The sequence below is a fragment of the Micromys minutus genome (assembly GCF_963924665.1).
Source record: "Micromys minutus genome assembly, chromosome: 4".
Classification (NCBI taxonomy): Eukaryota; Metazoa; Chordata; class Mammalia; order Rodentia; family Muridae; genus Micromys; species Micromys minutus.
Window position 1 is genome coordinate 13,302,884 of NC_137973.1, and position 22,089 is coordinate 13,324,972.

The window sequence follows — 22,089 nt, forward strand, 5'->3', positions numbered from 1 at the left end:
TACCCAGAGTCTTCACTTATATTGGCTAGTACTGGGAGGTAACATGCATGCTAACAAAGGAGACGGGTCAACACGAACCCGCTACGATACTCTGACCTATAATGGAGAATAACATGAAGATATACTTATGCAATAATGGCACAAATCTTGAGAGAGTAACCAACCAATACGTGCTCACACTTAAAGCCCACATCATGAGATAGAACTTATTCCTCCCATGGTTTCAATAGCCAAGATCCTAAGATCAGATAGGCCAGAGACCTAGAGGGAAAAAAGAAGACTAGTGCTCCACTAAAGGAATCTAGAAACAAAAGAACATTTGCTATATGCATAGATCACTGTCTCGCTACACCATCAACAGAGAAGTTTCCTCCTGCAGTAGACAGGATAATAAATAATAATACAGAGAACGTAGATGTAAAATGTGACAATGCTGAGAGATCATGGAACATTTACTCCTAAATGGAATGTGTCCATCAATTCCCTCCTCTCATGGTTCTGGCAATGGTGTAAAATAAGAGGTGAAAAAAATTTTAAGAGCCACAGGGGATGGAGAACACTGAAGAAACAAGGCCTTATGAACACAGTAGGACTGATACACTGAGGTATACACAGACTGGAAGTATGCATAGGTTCTGCACAGGTCTGAACCTGATGACTTCCCATTTGAGAGTAGAAGTCCACACAAGTTCTCCTAAACCCAGAAACTATCACTACCTGACAACCATTCAAAAATGGAAACAGCAGTGTCCTCCAATGTGGTCTCACTAGGTATACAAAGCACACTTAAGGCCAGGCCTGATGCACAGTAATAGATGACCCAAACAATAAATAAACTCAATAGTATTTTTGGAGGGATATTTTTGTGTTTGTTTGGTTTTCGTTTTTGTCTTTTGTTTGTTTGGCTCAGTAACTTGTCTAAAGTTTAGTTTTTGTTTGGGAGTTCTTTGTCTTGTTTCATTTGTTGTTCTGTTTTATTTTGTTTGTTGCTTTTGGTTTTTTTTTTCTCAACAGATAATTTTTTGTTTATATATTCTGGTTTCTGATTTTGTGCTTTCAAAAGATTTTTGTGATTGCCAATGTGTCCTTAAGTATTTCTTGACCTTTTTTTTGGGGGGGGGACTTTGATTTTTCTGTTCATTTGCTTCTTTTACTTTATTAAGATTGGTTTGTTTTAATTTTATCTTATTTCAATATTTTTCATGCTTTAGATATCTATTTTTTTCTAATGAAAGAGAGCAAGAAAGGTGTTGGTTTGGATGGTTGGGGGAGTAGGGAGGAGCTGGGAGAGGGAATATCATTATCAAAATATAGTGTATAAAAATTATTTTCAATTTTTAAATAGAGATAAAAACAACAACAAAATATTTTAAGATTTATGTCTCTATAGAGAGTTGGGTCAATAGTCAAGAATGTTGTTGATCTTCCAGAGGACCCAGCTGAATTCACTACTGGCCATTTACCATTACCTTAATTTTACTACTGAAGAGTTCTATATCCTGTCCTAACCTCTGATTGCAGAGGTCACAAGAAATACACATAATATACATAAATTCATAAAGGGAAACACCTGTGTACATAAGTAAAACTTTTAAAAACCATTAAAATAATCTTTAAAAATTTAAATTGAAATACTAAGATGAATTGTTTAGAAATGACTAGAATAAATATTGTTCTTTAAATATTGAAGGAGAAAGTAAAGAAAAACAATCTAGCAATGTAATGTTGCTGGCTATGATGATAAAGAATAATAAAATGAAAGCAAAGAAAAAGGCTGATAAGGAAGGGAATAAATTTTTCCCAGGACCTTAGAAGGAGCATAATTTTGCCAACATGTAGATAGCCATGCAGAATATTGCAGAATTCTAATCTATAGGACACAAGCCACCCAGTCTGGTCCACATGGAATACAGACTGCAAAGTTAAATTGCACATGGTTTCCATAACCTCCATCGTCTGGCCCAACAAGCTCTTAAAAAAAATGTTCAAAGTCCTTACTCATCAGGAAAATTCAAATCAAAATGACCTGTATATTTTATTTTACATTCATTAGAATGACTAAGATCAAAAATTCGAGAGACAGCACATGCTGGCATTGTGGTAGTCCAAGCTGGTGAGAGTGCAAATTTATACAACAGCTTAAAAAGTAATTTGAAAATTTCCCAGAAAATTAGAAATAGTTCTACCTCCAGACCCAGCTACACCACTTCTGGCCTTATAGACAATAGATGTTCCACAATACCACAAGAATGCCTACTCAAATCTGTTCATAGAATCTTTATTCATAATAGATGGAAAATAGAAACAACCTAGATGTCTCTCAACTCACGAAGATGTGGTACATTTATGCAATGGAATATCACTCAGGCAATAAAAACAAAGATATGAAAATTTCAGGCAAGTGGAATGAACTAGAAATATCATCCTAAAAGAGGTGACCTAAACCCAGAAATGTCTGCATGTTATATTCATCCCTATAAAAGAATATTAGCCATAAAGTCCATGATCGTCATGCTGCAAACCACAGACCCACAAAGGCTAAAACAGGGAGGATGCTTGAATCTCACTCAGAATGATATATAAAATAGACACTGGAGGTGGATAGCAGGAGGGAACTATGTTGGAAATATGCTAGCTAGAGGATAACAGGGGTGAAGATCAGATGGGAGGAGAACGAAGGGAGGAAGAGGAAAGAGCTGGAAGAGAGAACCGATTTCAGTGAAGATGCATTTCTGGAACAGAGCAGAGACCTGGTATGGGGGAGGCTCCAGGAGTATATGAGGGTGACCTTGACTGAAGTTCTTGGCAGCTGGTGATATGATGCCTGAAGGAAGACTTCCAGTGAAGGTAGGGGGTTACCAATATCTCCACAAAAACTTCAATGCAAAATGTGTCCTGCCTTCAAGATATGCAAGGATAAAGATAGAACAGAGATTAAGGGAATGGCCAGCCAATGACTGGCCTAATTTGAGACCCAAGCTATGGGAGAGAGCCAACTACTGACACTATTAATGAAACTCTGCTATGCCTTAGACAGAAGCCTATCATAAATGTCTTCTGAGAGATTTCATGAGGTAATGAAAACAGATGCAGAGACCCACAACAAAACAGTAAGCAGAAATCAGAAAGATTTGTAGAAGAGTTGGAAGAAGTACTGAAGGAGTCAAAAGAGTCAAAGACATCAGAAGACCTACAGAGTCATCAAGACTCAGGACCTGCCCAAGGAGGCTGAGCTCCCAGAAAAGTTTTGCAAATGCTCTCCCACCTGTGCCCATGGTAAGATCTAAGCCTGCACATACCCTGGAGCGCCCAGAGGAAAGATATCATGGTGCACTCTGGAATCAGGTACTTTCCAGCCCAGTGAGAGGGCCAGATGACCACCATCAAGACTCAGAACCCACCCACAGAAAGCTGAGCTCCCAAAACAGCCTCACAAGCACTCTTCCACCCGAGCCCTGAGAGAGAGAGAGAGAGAGAGAGAGAGAGAGAGAGAGAGAGAGAGAGAGAGAGAATGAGAGAGAGAGCATTAAGTCACTGCAATTTGAAATCACTGCCTGCCCACAAAAAGCCAAACACCCAGGAGCAATTTTCTTCCTGAACCCACTGGTCCTCAGGTCCACAGGAGAGACAGGCTCCAGTCAGAGACAACAAGATCACCAATAATCACAGATAACAAAATGGCAAGAGGAAAGCGAAAGAACCTAAGCAGTGGAAACTAAGACAACCTGGAAATATCGGAACCCAACTCTCCCACCACAGCAAGTAGTGGATTGCCAAACAAAACAGAAAAACAAGAGTTAGACTTGAAAACATACTTCATGATGATGATGGAGATCTTCAAAAAGCGCGTGAATAAACATCCTTAAATAATTACCTGGCAACCAGGAGAAATCACTGAAAGAACTACAGGAAAATATAAGCAAAAAGACAAAGGAATTAAAAACAGAAATAGAAAAAATAAGAAAAACACAAAGGAAAAAGGCATCCCTGGAGATAGAAAACCTATAAAAGAAATCAGGAGTCATAGATGCAAGAATGAACAACAGAGTACAAGAGAGGGAAGAGAGGATCTCAGGAGCCAAAGATAACATAGAAAACATAGACAAAACAGTCAGAGAAGATGCAAATACCAAAATTCTCTTAACCCAAAATGTCCAGGAGATCCAGGACAAAATGAGAAGACCAAACCTAAGCATAATAGGTGTAGAAGAGGGTGAAGAATATCAACTAAAAGACACAGTGAATATCTTCAACAAAATCATAGAAGAAAACTTTCCTCCCCTTAAAAATGAGGTGACCATGAGCATAAAAGAAACCTACAGATCTCCGCATAGATTGGACCAAAAAACGTACTCGTCCTGACACATAATAGTCAAAACACCGAATATTCAATCCAAATAGAAAATCCTAAAAGGTGTAAGGGAAAACGGACAAGTAACATATAAAGACAGACAAATCAGAATTACACCAGACTTCTCAACAGGGACTATGAAATCTAAAAGATTCTGGACAGACATCATAAAAACACCAAGAGAACACAAATGCCTTCCCAGGTTACTATATCTAGCCAAACTCTCAATCACCATAGATGGAGAAACCAAGATATTCCAGGACAAAGCCAAATTTACACAGTATCTGTCCACAAATCCAGGCCTACTAAAGATGATAGATAGAAAAATCAAACAAAGTGAAAGAAACTACACCCAAGGAAAAGAAAAAAAAAAATCACGCAAGGAAACCAAACATAAGTCTACCTCTAACAACATCAACAACAACAACAAAAACAGGAAACAACAATCACTATTCCATAATTTTTCTTAATATCAATAGACTCAATAACCCAATAAAAAGACATAGACTATCAGAGTGGATATGTGAACAGGATCCAGCATTTAACTGCATACAGGAAACCCATCTCAGAGACAGACACTATCTCAGAATAAAAAGCTAGGAAAAAAAACCTTCCAAGCAAATGGTCCTAGGAAACAAGCTGGAGTAGCTAATCTAATATCAAATAAAACACAGTTTCAACCAAAAGTTATCAAAAAAGATAAGGATGGAAACTTTTTACTCATCACAGAAAAAAAAAATCTATCTAGATGAACTCTCAATCTTGAACATTTATGCTCCAAATATAAGGGCAACAACATTTATTTTAAAAAATCTACTAAAGTTTAAAGCATATATTACACCACATACAATAATAGTGGGAGACTTCAAGACCCCACTATCATCAATGAACAGATGATAAAGACAGAAACTGAACAGACTCAGAGAAACTTGCAGAGGTTATGAATCAACTAGAATTAACAGACATCTACAGCATAATTCATCCTAAAACAAAAGAATATGCTTTCTGCTCAGGACATCATGGCACCGTCTCCAAAATTGACTATATAGTCAGTCACAAAACAGGCCTCAACAGATAAAAAAGATCAAAATACCCCCATTTATCCAATCCGATCACCATGGAGTAAGGCTGGTCTTTAATAACAACAAAGACAACAAAAAGCCCACATACACATGGAAGCTGAAAAATTCTCTGCTCAATGATAACATGGTCAAGGAGAAATTAAAAAATAAGTTAAGAATTTTTTAGAAGTTAACAAAAATGACACTACTACATATCCAAACTTATAGGATGCAATAAAAGCAGTGCTAAAAGGAAACCTCATAGCTCTGAGTGCCTCCAGTAAGAAACTGGAGAGAGCATACACTAGCAGCTGTAAGCTCTAGAACAAAAAAAATAAAGCAGATACACCAAAGAGCAGTAAATGGCAGGAAATAATCAAATTCAGAGGAGAAATCAATCAAATAGAGACAAAAGAACTATACAAAAATATCAACAAAACAAAGAGCTGATTCTTTGAGAAAATCAACAAGATTGATAAACCCTTAGCTAGACTAAAAAGAGGGCAAAGAGAAAGTATCCAAATTAACAAAATCAAACATTAAAAGGGAGACATAACAACAGAAACTGAGGAAATTGAAGAAATCATCAGATCCTACTACAAAGCCTATACACAACCAAACTGGAAAATCCGAAGGAAATGGATAAATTTCTAGACAGATACCATATACCAAAGTTAAATGAGGATCACATAAACCATCTAAACAGTTCCATAACACCTAAAGAAATAGAAGCAGTCATCAAAGGCTTTCCAACCAAAAAATGTACAAGACCAGATGGATTTAGTGGAGGATTCTAGCAGACTGTTATAGAATACCTAATACCTATACTCTCCAAACTACTCCACAAAATAGAAACAGAAGAAACACTACCCAACTTGTTCTTTGAAGCCATAACTATGCTTATTTCTAAACAACACAAAGACATTACAAAGAAAAATAGCATCAGATCAATTTCCTTCATGAACATTGATGCAAAAATACTCAATAAATTTCTTGCAAAGTGAAACCAAGAAAACATCAAAACAATCATCCACCATTATCAAATAGGCTTTACGCCAGGGATGCAAGGATGGTGTGATATGCAGAAATCCATTAATGTAATCCACCATATAAACAAACTCAAAGAAAAAAAATAACATGATTCTCTAACTACATGCTGTGAAAGAATTTGACAAAATTCAACACCACTTCATCAAAAAAAGTCTTGAAAAGATCAGAAACCCAAGGCCCATTCCTAAATATAGTAAATGCAATATACAGCAAACCTATAGCAACATCAAACTAAATGGAAGAGAAACTTGAAGCAATCCAATTAAAATCAGGGACTTGACAAAGCTGCCTACTCTCCTCCTACCTATTCAATATAGTACTGGAAGTCCTATCCAGAGAAATTAGACAACAAAATAAAATCAAAGCAATTCACACTGGAAAGGAAGAAGTCAAAATATCACATTTATAGATGATAAGATAGTAAACGTAATTGACCCCAAAAATTTCATCAGAGAACTTTTAAACCTAATAAAGAGCTTCAGCAAAGTGGCTGGGTGTAAAATTACCTCAAAGAAATACACTGCCTTGCTCTACTCAAAAAATAAACAGGCTGAGAAAGAAATTTGAGAAAAGACACCATTCACAATAGTCACAAAGACTATAAAATACCTTCTGGTAACCCTAAACAAGCAAGTGAAGGATCTATATGACAAGAACTTCAAGACTTTGAAGAAAGAAATTTAAGATCTCAGAAGATGGAACGATCTCCCATGCTCATTGATTGAAAGAATCAACATTGTAAAAATGCCCTTCATGCCAAATGCAATCTACAGATTCAGTGCAATCACCATAAAAATTTCAATGCAATTCTTTATAGAGTTAGAAAGAGTAATTTGCCAATTCATCTGGAATAAAAAAAATAAAAAATAAATAAACCTAAGATAGAAAAATGTATTCTCAAGAACAAAAACACTTCTGGGGGAATCACCATCCTTGATCTCAAGCTATATTACAAAGCAATTGTGATAATAAAAAAAACTGTATGGTATTGGTACAGAGATAGGTAGGTAGCTCAGTAGAACAGAATTGAAGACTTGGAAATGAACTATGGTCACTTGATCTTTGACAAAGGAGATAAAAACATTCAATAGAAAATGGACAGCCTCTTCAACAAATGGTTTTGGTTTAACTGGGAGTTAGCATGCTGAAGAATGGAAATCAATCCTTTCCCATCTCCTTGTACAAAGCTCAAGTCCAAGTGGATCAAAGACCGCCACATAAAACCATTAAAACACATAAAAATACTGAAACCATTAGAAGAGAAAGTGGGGAATAGCTTAGAACACATAGGCACAGGTGAAATTTTCCTGAACAAATCACCAATGGCTTATGCTCTAAGATCAAGAATCGACAAGTGAGACCTCATGAAATTGCAAAGCTTCTGTAAGACTAAGGACACTATTAAAAAGACAAAATGGCAGCCTACAGATTGGGAAAGGATCTTTACCAATCCTACATTTGATAGAGGGCTAGTATCCAATATATACAAAGAACTAAGTAATCAAATCAAGAGAATCAAATTATCCTATTAAAAATGGAGTACAGAGTTAAACAAAGGATTCTCAGCTGAATAATATCAAATGACTGAGAAGCACCTAAAGAAATGCACAACAGTCACTAGGGAAATGCAAATCAAAAGAACCCTGAGACTCAACCTCACACCAGTTAGAATGGCTAAGATCTAAAACTGGATGACAACATATGCTGGTGAGGATGTGGAGAAAAAAGAACACTCCTCCACAGTTGGTGGGTGTGTAAGCTAGTACAGCGACTCTGGAAATTAGTCTGGCAGTTCCTCAGAACATTGCATATAGTACTACCTGAAAACCCAGCTATTCCACTCCTGGGCATATATCTCCCAAAAAGCTCCAACAAGGACACATGCTCCGCCATGTTTATAGCATTCTTATTTATAATAGCCTGAAGCTGGAAAAAACCCAGATGTCCTTCAACAGAGAAATAGATACAGAAATTGTGGTACATTTACACAAAGACGTACTATCCAGCTATTAGAAACAATGACTTCATGAAATTTGTCGGCAAATGGATAGAACTAGAGACTATCATCCTGAGTGAGGTAACCCAGTCACAAAAGAACACACATGGTATGCACTCACTGATAATCAGATATTAGCCCCAGAAAGCTCAGAATATCCAATGCCCAAAAAACAATTCACAGACATTATAAAGCTCAAAAAACTAAAAAAGTCCAAGATGGGGATGCCTCAGTCCTTCTTAGAAGGGAGAACAAATCACTCACAGGAGAAAATACAAGGTCAAATAGAGGAACAGGAATTGAAGAAAAGATCACTCAGAAGCCACCTTACCTGAGGATTCACCACATATGCAGCCACCAAATTCAAGCACTATAGATGATCCCATGAAGTACTTACTAGCAGGAACTAGATAGAGATACCTCCTCTGGAACTATGTTAGAGTCATATAGATACAGCTGAGCATGCTTGCAGCTAACCATTGGACTGAACTCAGATTCCCCAATGAGGTTGCTAAAGAAAGGACCTAAGGAGCTGAAAGGGGTTGCAACCTTATGGAAAGAACAACATTATCAACCACCAAACCCTCCAAAACTCTCATGGACTAAAACATCAACCTTAGTACACACATTGAGAGACCTAATGATCCAGTTGTATATGTAGCTGAAGATAACAGTGTCTGGCATCAATGTGAGCAGAAGCTTTTGGTCCAGAGTCACATTTTTCCCAGTGTAGGGAAATGCCAAAACAATGGAGAGGGTGATTAGGAGGGAGTGGACATTTGTGAAGGCAAATTGGAGTGATGGGAGTGGGGTGTGGTAAAGGGATAACATCTCAAATGTAAATACAGATTATCTAATTAAAAATATTTTTTCCTAGAGAAAAAGAAAATGGCCCACATAGTCAACTTTCCTATGCCCATGTGGATTCACAGAGACTAAAGCAGCAACTGAAGAGCATGCATGGGCTTCTTCTAGGACTTTACGCTTGTAGCAGATGTGTAGCTTGATCTTTATATAGGTACCCTAACAATTGGAGTTGGGAAGTCTCAGACTCTCTGGCCTGCCTTTGGATCCCCTTCCCCTAGCCAGGCTGCCTTATTTGACCTCAGTGTGAACATATGTGCTTCGTTATGCTGTGACTTGATGTACCAGGGCAGGTTGGTACCCATGGAAGGGCTCCCCTTCCCACAGGGGTATGGGAATGTGAGAGTGGGACTGGGAGGAGAGGCTGTGATGGGAATATAAAGTAAATAAATAAAAGTGTGGGTCTTAAATATGACTTTAAAGACAAGTTAGATCTTCTAAAAACCACCTACTCTTAATCTTTTGTCAGGCAGTAAAATCAGTATGATGGGCTCAGAAAGCATTTTTTTTTAAAAAATGCTAGGCCTTGCTTTGACCCTACCTGAACTGTAGGCTGAAGCCTTAGGGCCCAGTCAATATAAATTTCTATGAGGAAGCAATCTTTGCTTCATAACTAGTGTATATGACTTAGCTTTAACTTAGATAATGACTATCCATCTCTAATTATTTCTTAGGCTATGTTATTGACACAAAAGTATTCACTTTCATGAATTTTTTTACAAAACATGTCACTCAAAGGTATAATTATTATTTGGGAATTATAAATACCCCCTTTGTGTTCAAGTTAACTTGTAAAATAGAACTAAGTTACAGTTCAAAATAAGTATGTTAGGGAATAGAAAGATAACTCAGTTACAAAAGAGCTTGCCAGATGTGCTGGTTAGATTGACAACTTGACAAAAACTAGAATTAGTTACATAGAAAGAGGAAACTTCACTTGAAAAAAAAAAATGTATCCATCAGGCTCACCTATATGCATATCGATGGGGCATTTTTGATTGTTTGATTGATTGGTTGATTGATTGTTTTGTTCAATTTTAAGAGAGGGGCTGAGCCTACTGTGGATGGTGCCACATTTGGGGAGGTGGTCATGAGTTTCATAAAAACACCAAGCCAGTAGACAGCACGCTTCCCAGTCTTTGCTTCAGTTCCTGCCTCTGAATTCCTGCTTGAATTCTTTCCCTGAGTTTCTTCAATTAGAGTAGAAATGCAAGTAAACTCTCTCCTGCCTAAAACATCATAGTGTTTATCACAGGAATCAGAAGCAAACCAAAATATATAACACATGAATGTCAACTTGCATTTCAATGCTTAACACCCATGCAATAGATTAGGCATAGAAGGTATGACTGTACACCTAATGCTGGAGAACTGGAGACAGGGGGATTCTAGAAACTAGCTGGTCAACCAGAAAAGGCAATTGGTATCTTTCCAGTTCAGTAGAGACTTTCTCAAAAAAGTAAGATGGACAGTTAAGGAATACATCTTACCTCAACCTTCAACCTCTATACACACACAACTGCATACAAATTTATACATGTACCTGGACATGCGTGCATGTTATATATACATGTTCGTGTATTTTATATGCATATATACATATATATACATATTTGTTGTTTTATTTCATTTGAGACAGTCTCATTTAGTCCATGATTGTCTTAAACTTGATATGTACCTGCAGATGATCTGAAATCTCTCATCCCTCCTGCTTCTATCTCAGAAAAGTTGAAATTAGAGATGTACATATCACCTCATTTGAAATACATGAATGTATCTAATAGTAATTTTATTGTTTATAATTCTGTTTTTCTTTTTAAGCAGAATAAATAGATTCCTATTGAAAAATTGCTTCAGTAAATTTTCTACGTTCTTATCCACATGTACTATTTCTGCATACATGCTGATGTCCGAAAACTTATAATGGCTATAACAACTCATATTCATCAGGTTCTTGAACCCAAGCTTAGTCAGGCTCTGTTTGGGGTTCTTCATTTCATCTCCACCTTTAATATTTGAAACCAAAACCCAATCTTTTTATTTTTATTAAAGTAAAATTTAGCTTTTTACATGATGAAGACTTATTTTCCTGATCTCATCTTATGTCAATTGTCAACTTTTTAATAAGAAGGATTGTAAATGCCATAGCACTTATACATGTTAGAAAGAGAAACCAGTATACAGAGACTTTAGTTTCCTTGATCCTAGTGCAACCCAGTGCAGGTGTGTCATCTTACATGTATGAATATTGTCTATCCATTTCTTTACCTTTCTGTAAAAAGCGTTATTGCAAACTCTGAAATTAGATCAGTTGTGTGGAGAATGTAGTGAAATTGCTCATCCTGTTACCCATATATTTCCAAATCACCACATTTGAAAGTGCATTATGGGGAGAATTGGATTAAGAGGTAGGCTGTCACTTTGTGTGCAGTCATGGGTTCCTGCAGAACACTGCTCCCCGCAGAGGTGGACACAATCACTATTATTCATATAGACACAAACACGACTATAACAAACCAATATTTTCTTTTAACTACAAACATTGCTTTTATAGATAAGTAACTGCATGAATAAAGAGGCACATATATAAATGTTTGTATAGACAGAGACTATTTTCAATGCACTTTTGAGAGCTGAGTCAGCATCATATCAGATTCAATTTCAAGTACATGGTTTAAAAGATTCATAATTGCCTAATAATGGCAGAAAGGTAAAGGGGGAAAGAAAGCTGACTCAAATTATTATATATGGGAGGCTTCCTAGTCCTCAAACAATATTTAGAAATAGAGAAAGGCAGAGGATGTGTGAGGATGTGGCTTCTCAGCTTTGAAAACTGCAGTACAGAAACCTGGCTCTCCTAAGCTCCAAAGTACATGACTTAGGCAAAAAATAAGACAGGATCTTAAGGTGCTGGCTGCCTTAGACATAAAGTTATATAACAGATTCATTTATAATTAAGTCTTCCAGGTTTCTACAAAATTATAATCAATCAACACTTAAAGGGCATTTTATTGGCAGGATACATTCGCACCAATCTTTATAAGAAATACATCAGCTTCATATTTTATCCTTAAGTCAGGAAACAATTGTTTCTCCTCCCAGAGGAGCAGTTAAAGGTTGCAGGGGGAGAAGATGTCATGTTCCTTAGTAGTGTAGGTACTGGTTTGACTGTCCCCATTTAAGAAAATAACCCTTTCCATCTTCATTTAGACAACCATAATGAACACAGTAGGGTGCGCGTACACACACACACACACACACACACACACACACACACACACACACACACACTGAAATTCAGAGGAAAGGTTGGGATGGAGAAGAGAGTTGGTGTGAGTAGAAGAGGATAATGGGTGGCAGGGGTTTGGGGGTCAAAGGAAATATATAAAATTATAGAAGAAGTAATAAATTTAATTTTCAAAACATAATTTTACCACTTCTAATCCCTCAAAAATAAAAGCATTATTCTTCAACTAAGTCTTGTTCTCTGACATATATCGATAACTATTACCTTTACTATATATAACCATATTATTATATAACTATTACCTTTACTATATTATAACTATACTACAACTATTATTACTATTACTATAATCATAACTATTACCCTTGTTCTCTCTTAATTTTTAAAATTATTTTAAGGAGAAATAAAACACAACTATAAACTCCAATTTCTAACACCTATTCTCATCTCACTAACAGAAAACAAAAGTGTGCTCAGAAGACCCCTTAAATATTCAAGAAGTGTAAACAAGAAATAGAAAATATATGCTTGTAGAAAGAGAATAAATATGAATAAATAAATAAATAAATACAGGGTATATGTTTTCATATTTTTAGGGTGTGTGTATATATGGTAAAGAAGATACACAGGGACCAGCTTTAGGGAGGCAGATCAACTTTACTGAAGGTGATTCAAAGCTTAAAAGTTTTAAGTCTTATAGTTTAAGATGATGGGGATGGTAGAAATATCCAGGACGGGCAAAGGTCAATAACTGAAGACTTAGGGTACAAAAATGTCTCATTAGCATGAAGAAACATTTCAGGAATCTCAGGTGTTAGCTGAATTTTTTTTTTCAGAAGAAAGTCAGGTTTGTAATCTTAACCAAGGCTACATGGCAGTCAGCAGGTAGAGGCAGGTAGAGGCGTGGGGGAGGTTTGAACTCTCCAGGCAACCTCAGAGAAGAGATAGTCCTGCAAATAAAACAAGTCCTCCATTACGTGCCAGCTCAGAAGACAATGAGGACAGTGGATGACTTGAACCTTAATAAGCAGAGTTTTTGTTTTTTTTTTTTTTTTTTTTTTTTTGCACACAAGAAGCATATAAAATATCAAGGAGATTTGACCAAAGAAGATCAGAAATACTAAACATAGAGAACAACAACAACAACAAAAATAAGAAAAGCAGTGAGTAAAAGACCAAGTAAAGGCACATAAAGGAAAAACTATTAAAATACACATCAGTCTTCTCAGTGTAGACTCTAAAGGGCAGAAGGACCTAGAGAGGTATGCTATAGCCTCTAAGAAATTACAGATGACAGCCCAAAATACTAAACACAGCAAAAATTTTCACCATAGATGAAGAAAATAAAGACAAATTTAAGAAATATATATCTATAAATATAAACTTAAAGGAGAACTAGAAGGAAAACTCCAACAAAAGGGGATTACCTACAACCATGACAAGTAATTCCAGACCCACAAAATAAAAGAAAGGATACCTTACCCTCACACACACACACACACACACACACACACACACACACACACACACACCACCATAACCAAAACAACAACAACAAAACCAACAGCATCAACAACAAAATAATGGGAATTAACCATCATTGGTCATTGATAACGCTAAATATTAGTAGTGTCAATTCTCAAATAAAAAGACACAGAATGGATGAAAAAACAGACTCATCTTTTTCTACCTTCAATAAGCACACTTCAACATAAAAGATAGACATTACCTCAGGTTAAAACATTAGAAAAATGACATTCCAAACAAATGAATCTCAGAATCAAGTTGGTGAAACCACTTTAATATATAAGAAAATAGACTTCAAACTAAAACTAATCAGAAAAGATAGGGAAGGACAATACATGCTCATCAAAGGAAAAATTCACCTAAATGCCATTTCAATCCTTAATGCCTATGCCCAAACATGAGAATGTTCATGATTGTTAAAGAAACACTATTACATTTTAATTCACACATTGACACACAATAATAATGGGAGACTTTGATAATTCACTCTAACCAGTAGATAGGTCATCTAGACAAATATTTTACAAAGAAATGCTAGAGTTAACCAACATTATAAAAAATGGATCTAAGAGATGCTTGTAGAACATTTTGCACAAAAACAAAAAGGATATAAATTTTATCTGCATCTCATGAAACTTTCTCTAAAATTAATCACATACTCAGATACAAGATAAGTTTCAGCAGGTACAAGACAATTAAATAGTCTCCTGTATTTGTTGGTTTTGTGTATCAACTTTACACAAGTTCAAGTCCTCAGAAAGAATCCTCAATTGAAGAAATGCCTCCAGGAGATTCATCTATAAGTCATGCATCCATTAAGGATTGTTACGGATGGGCCCAGCTATTCTGAGTGGTGCTATTTCTAGGCTGGTAGTCCTGGGTTCTATAAGAAAGTAGTCTGTCTGAGCAAGCCCTGTAAAACAAGCCAATGGTCTCTGCATCAGCTCCTGCATCTAAGATCCTGCTTTCTTTGAGTTCTTGTCATGACTTTCTTTGGTTGTGAACAGCAATACAGAATTTCAAGCTGAATAACCCTTTCCTCTCCAACTTGTGTTTTGGTAATTGTGTCTCATTGCAGCAACAGAACTATTAAATAAGACAGTCTTTGTACCTTAACAGACCATATCTCATTACAAACTCATATAAACTGAACAGCTACTCACTGGAAGAAAATGAATCAAATGGAAATAAAGTAAAGACTTTCAATAAAAATTAATGAAAATGAATACATATCAAACCTTATAAAACAGAAAAGAGACACATTCATGGCACTACGTGCTTACATTTGAGAGAGAGAGAGAGAGAGAGAGAGAGAGAGAGAGAGAGAGAGAGAGAGAGAGAGAGACAGAGAGACAGAGAGACAGAGACAGAAAGAGAGACAGAGAGACAGAGACAGAAAGAGAGACAGAGAGACAGAGAGACCTCATAGTACAACGTTGACAGTCCACTTGAAATTTCTAGAACAAAAAGAAGGCAGTAGTCCAAAAAGGTGTAGATGGAAAAAATAATAATAAAACTCAGAACTTAAATCAATAAAATTAAAATAAAGAGAACAATGAAATAAAGAGTTCTTTCTTTGGGAAAAACAAGACCAATGAATCCTTATACATGTTAAATAAAAGAAAGAGAAAATATACAAATTAACAAAATCAGAAATAAAAAGAGGGACATAATAAGAAATACCAAGGAAACCCAGAGAGTCATAAGGACCTACTTTAAAAATGTTGTCTTATCTAAAAGAAACAATAGGACAGAGATGGAGCAGAGACTGGGGGAATGGCCAGTTAATAACCAGCCCAATTTGCCACCCATCCCATGGGCAAGCACAAATCCCTGACACTATTAATGATACTTGGTTATGCTTGAAGATAGAAGCATAGCATAAATGTCCTCTGAGAGGCTTCATTCAACAGCTAACTAAAACCGATGCAAATACCCATAGTCAAAGATTAGATTGAGGTGGAGACTCTAACAGAAGAGTTGGGAGAAGCAGTGAAGGCCTCAAATGGGGTAGGAACTGTACAGGAAGACCAAAAGAACCAACTGATTGGACCCTGGGGATCTCTCAGAGACTGAGCCACCAACCAAAAGACATACATGGGATGGGAGGCCCTGGCACACATGTGCCTAATGTGCAGCTCATTTTTTTTTAGCTAGTAACTCAATAGCCATTGTTTGTTATAGATGTAAGCAGTTCCTCTATTTTTTCAAATAAATTTATTTCTCTTTTACTTTTTATTGGTTATTTTATTTATTTACATTTCAAATGTTATTCCTTCTCCAGGTTTCCCCTCTACAAATTCCCTATCCTGCAACCCCTCCCCCTGCCTCCATAAGTATGCTCCCTAACACATCCATCCACTCCCACCTCACCACCCTAGCATTCCCCTAAACTGGGTCATCAATCCTTCACGGGACCAAGGGCCTCCTGTTCCATTAATGTCAGATAAAGCCATCCTCTGCTACATATGCAGCTGGAGCCTTGGGTGCCTGTGTACTCTGATAGATGGTTGAGTCCCTGGAAGCTCTGTGGGAGGAAGATGGGGACCCCAGTGGAGGAGTTAGGGGAAGAGCTGAAGGAGCTAAAGGAGTTTGCAACCCCATAGAAAGAAAAACAGTATCAACCACAGAGCTCAATTTTCATGTAGGTCCTCCAACAAATGACTCAAGGACCATCCCTAAAGCTATTGCCTTATGTGAAATCTATAGGGCTGCTTTGTCTTCTCTTGGTGGGAGGGAATGTACCAAGGACTGCAGAGAATTGCTGTGCCATGGTGGGGGACTCTTTTCTTCCTATTGGGTTGCCTTGTCCAGCCTCAGTATGAGGGCTTTTATGCTCCTTACTGTATGTTGTTTTGTCTTGATTGACTGTGTCTCTTGAAGGCCTCATTTTTTCTGAAGAAAGTGAATCTGGGGGAGAGCGGAGGTTGTGGGAAGCTTGAAGAAGTATAGAGAGGGCAAATTGTGGTCAAGATATATTATATGGGAGAAATATATTTTTTTAATTGAAACAATTATTTTCAAATAAAACAGGAAAACTCTGAATATAGAAAATTAAAATGACTGAGAAACATGTTTTTAAATGTTCAGCATCCTTAGTCATTAGGGCAATTCAAATAAAAAATACTTTGAATTTTCATCCGTGGCCTTTCTGAATGGCAAAGATCCATTACACAAGTGACAGCTCATGCTTGTGAGGTTAGAGAACCAAGAGGCCCATTCTTTCTTTCGCAGTGGGAATACAAACCTGTCCAGCAATTGTGAACATCAATATAAAAATCAATCTAACTCAAAATCCAGCTATACATCTATTAGACATATACCAAAAATATGTTTCATCCTACCACAAGAACATTTGTTCAATTGTGATCACTGATAGATATTCCTCAAAAATACAATGGATTAAGAAATGCAGTGTATTTACACAATGGAGTATTATTTAGATCTTTAAAAATAAACCACCATGAAATTTGTAAGCAAATTGATAAGAATTCATTATGATACCTCATTTTAAAAGAGTAAATTGTTTTATCATCCCTTGGAAAGTGGCGATAGCACAGACTTCCTCAAAGAACTAAAGTTGCAACTTGCATTGTAAGAAGTTATTTAGATCTGACTTTCTTTGATCCACAAATCCTCTAATTTAGCAAATGATCAATGACAGTACAAGCTAATCAAAGGCCCTTTGTAAAACAAAGTAATGATTCATTTGCCCTGAATCATTTCCCTATAAAACATCCAAAACTATTTTATAGCAATAATGCAAAGGCTCAGCCCAGTAGCAGAAAGCCTGCTGTTTGCTGTAGACATAAAGAGCCAGATTGCCACACATTTATCAAAAGAAAATGCATTCCACCCAATGTCAGCAACAGCATGACAAGCTTTATAATGATGCAACAATTTGGTGACCGAAGTGAACACTGAAGAACAAATTGCCTTGGAGAGAAGCCAGGTACTCGTAACATTGATCACTGCTGTGTGTGATCAATCCTGATTCATAAGACATAATTTTGCACTTTCCATTAATGTTATAAAACCTTTTGTGGAGCTCCATAATGATGAAATATCTGATATTTGATTCATTTTTGACAGGTTCAGATTATTCACTTAATTATAATTTACTGAGGATCATGCACAAGTGTGGCACGATCTAAGAATTAGGCACAGTCCCTGACTTCAAGAACACTAACATTAACTTACATTGTCTTCTACTATGTGATTAAAATACTAATATATGTTAGATTTTAGTAAAGATAAATTAAACAGTAATGGTTATTTTTTAATCAAAATTTAAAGGCAAAATAAAGATGCACAGTACAGGTGGTATTAATTTCAATAACCGAAGTCAGAAAAAAAATTTATAGAGACCTCAAAAACTAAATCTAGGAGGGCTTCCTAAATGTTCTGATTGTGAGTTTCTTTTCTGCTCTATAAATAAAGCAAGAGTTTTCACTTAAATCTAGCAAAATGTAGTCACAAAATAAACAGTGCAAGGTTCCAAGAATTGTTGAAGATACTGTTAATGCAGACTAAGCTACTAACATGTTGTGGAAGCAAATTAATGAATATAAATGCATGTTCCAATGAAGGACAATTGGAGTACACAGAAGGAAACACATCAGCAGGAGCAACTCCGACAGTATTGAAGGTGGCCACACACTTATATGTCAGATTGTTACAGAGGACAAGAAACTGTGGGTGAATGTAAGCATTGTGGTGCCTACAGTACGGAGAAACTACATAATGTTAAGTAGCAAGAGTAGATGCAGCTCAGTGCGAAATTTGTAAATGAGAAGAGAAAGAAGGAAATAGGTCAGCTGAACGAGAGTTTTGTGTGAAAGTCTGAGAATTTCAGAGTTGATAGTTAAATGGAGGGTAGAGATGGGAAACTGAAGGTTATTCGTTTGTTTGTTTTCTTGCAGACTAATTTCTTGTTTGGTCTTGTTTTATGGTTTTTGTTTGTTTGTTTGTTTTCATTATTGCCAGGATGAATGGTATGGTGAAGTGAAACTTGAACTTTTCTGCAATGATGAAGACTTGGTAAGCAAGAATTGCAGAATACAATTTTCTGTTGTTGTTTTGGTTTGGGGTTTGTTTTTGTTTTTGTATTTGATGGAATAAGTTTTGTTTTTGGTTTGGGTTTTGGTTTGTTTTGAGTCTCATTGTTTATTCTGTAAATGAGACAGGTATTGAATGGAATAAGGATCAACCTGCCTTAGTCTGGGATGTAAACTGTGTCCAACCCCATTCAACAAAGACAAACGTTTTAAAGTTAGAACAATGGCAGCTGAGTTAAAAAGGTAAGATGATGAACAAAATTTGGTGATAGAATCAACAAGAACTGACAGGTGACTGGTATCGTATAACAGAAAAGAGATTTCCATGACAGATAATAGAAAAAATAAGTTACAAGAATTAACTTCAATATCTTAATTGGATTATGAATAAGGGGCTGAATATTAATTTTTAAGTATTATAGTTTCTCCTATAACACAGATACATTCCTCTAACATAGAGCAAAAATTAGCTACACTTATTACCTTTTTTTTCTCCATAACCAAGTGTCTTGAAATCTATCATATATATGCTGAACACACACACACACACACACACACACACACACACACCACATTTGCTGTATGTATTAAATATACCACCTGTGTGCCTGGTACCTATGGAGATCAGAATAGGGAATTAGTCATCTGAAACTGGTGTTGTGGTTGTCTGTGAACACAACCATGTGCAGTTCAGACACATAAGGCGAGTGTTTCACAAGAGCAATAGGTGCTTTTAATCACTGTCATCCATCTAGTCAAATATCTACAATATATTTGACTGAACCTTTAAAGTTTGTAATTTTGTAAAATAGAAATTTTACAATACCTAAAAGGTAACTTTTGGATATTAAGTTTACTCAATTAGATTTCATAATGTGCTCTGAATTCAATCTAGACTACATGATTCTTGGGTCATTGTCCCCCATATTGAGACTGCTCCATCAAGTTTGTATCTCAGTGGTAGAGTGTGTGTTCATTGTGTATAAAACTCTAAGTCAGATTCCTAATATCTCCAAGTACAGACAAAAAGATCATCAAACACACAGAAATTTAATTGAAATTCACCATATATATTTCATATTGATATATTTCAATTAGCTCAAATATGTAATCTAATGAGTCTTTTAATATTAAAGTTATAATAATTAATCAAGTCTGCCTTTTCACTGTTTTACCCAAGCAACATTTCCTTATTCCCACATCATTTATTCCATGTTGAATTAATGAGAACATTGAATGCTCTTTACTTTCAGTATGCAATAAAAGAATTAAACCTATCTGTACATGATTTGAACAAAAATTTAATGAAATCATTTTTGTCCAGTTGTCAAGAATTCTTGCAAAGTAGCAATCAATCACTCTCAATTCCAAATGTAGAGTTCTCAAGACTTAGCCAGTGTGTGTGAACAACTGATATCTCTCAGAGAAATCTGGGGTACAGTAGAGATTTACTTAGGAACTTGAAATGTGGGTGGAAAAATTAAACAGGTAGATTTACTTACTTTATCCCTGGAGAAACTGAAAAGTTGTTTCCTCTCGGCAAAGAATTGAACTGCTATGACACTGGTTGAATGACCCCATAGAACACCAACTGGTTTAGACAGGACATAGGGATTCCACAGGTAAACTTTGCTGTTGATGCCAGCAGTTGCTAGTCAGAATTAAAAGAAAAGAAAATGGTTTGAATTCTCTTTTTAAAATGAGTTTGTCACATGTCTGTCTGTAAGTTGAGGAATGCCTCCTGATGAACACTAATATCCCCACCTTAAAGGAAGAAAAACCCTGGTATTGCCCAACTAGACTTGAGTTCAGCTGAATGGAGGACATGGGTTGATCTTGAGGCAAGAATACACATGGACTAGAACAGATCCACCCACAATTTGCCTGGGTACACTCATTCCTCTCAACCTCAAAGTACCCTATACCTGGGACACAAGTAAGTTAGACAACACAAAAGGTATTTGGGGGCAATAAAATAATTAAATATTCATGGGTAGCAAATCAATAATAAGTATTTGGAACAAACTATTTTTACCAATGTTTCAAACATGGACAAGCTACCAAGCCTCACAAATACTTCCATCCTGGTTGTAGGATCAGAGATTTCTGAATGTGGCTTCTTTGTGTTCAGGAACTATTCAAGACCAAGCTGTGCAGTGTGAAATCTATCTCTCTAGTTGTTTCTTACTATTGAACTGGATATGTATGCAACTGTGATTATTATGTTTTCCAGCACTGCAGAAAGTACCAAACAGATCAATAAAGGAGGACTGAATAACTAGTCAGCCAGTGAGTTAAATGGCTGATATATGAGACCTTACCAAATACCTCCAGCTGTCTCTGATATGAGTAGTATTCTTGGAAGTCCTTGCATCTTATGAGGCTTATGGTAAGGTATTTTATATCCACTGTTTTCATCGGGAATTTTAAGTATGCTTTCTGAACTAACACCACTATTTATCCTGTAAATGGTAGCTACCAAATGAAGATTTGTATGAACCATACCATAGGCCATATGTGTTCTCTATAACTACTCTATTAATTTTTCAATAACTGATCTATATGTCAGTTTATGATGCTTGGACTGACACATTCATAAATCAAATCCTAAAATTTCAGAATATGTAAGAATTTCATTTGAAAGGTTAATACCTGGAAAATATTTTTGCTATACATTTTGCATTAAAACAATATTGCCATAATAAATTAAATAGTCCATAAATTTGCAAAAAAAGCTAGAAAACATATTCTAAAGGTTATCTAGGATTTGCAGTTACACTGACGTGTACAAGTACGTGTGCATGTATACGTGTCAATGTGTACAGACATATATATGTGACACATGATATGTGTGTACATGTGCATGTGGCATGCATTTGTGTGTGCCCATATGTGTGTATGTTATAGTTATATGTTCATATGTATTGGTAATGAAA

At 36.2% G+C, this 22,089-nt stretch overlaps 1 protein-coding gene across 1 annotated transcript in view; it reads right to left on the minus strand.

The window, feature by feature from the left end:
- The window catches only part of WDR49 (WD repeat domain 49), a gene marked incomplete at both ends in the record, with an annotated part of 205,975 nt that overhangs the window by 119,738 nt on the left and 64,148 nt on the right, over positions 1–22,089 (minus strand). The window contains one exon of the mRNA XM_080915350.1: positions 20,656–20,804. Within this exon, the coding sequence (XP_080771476.1) occupies positions 20,656–20,804 (149 nt within the window). The remainder of the gene's footprint in view (positions 1–20,655; positions 20,805–22,089) is intronic.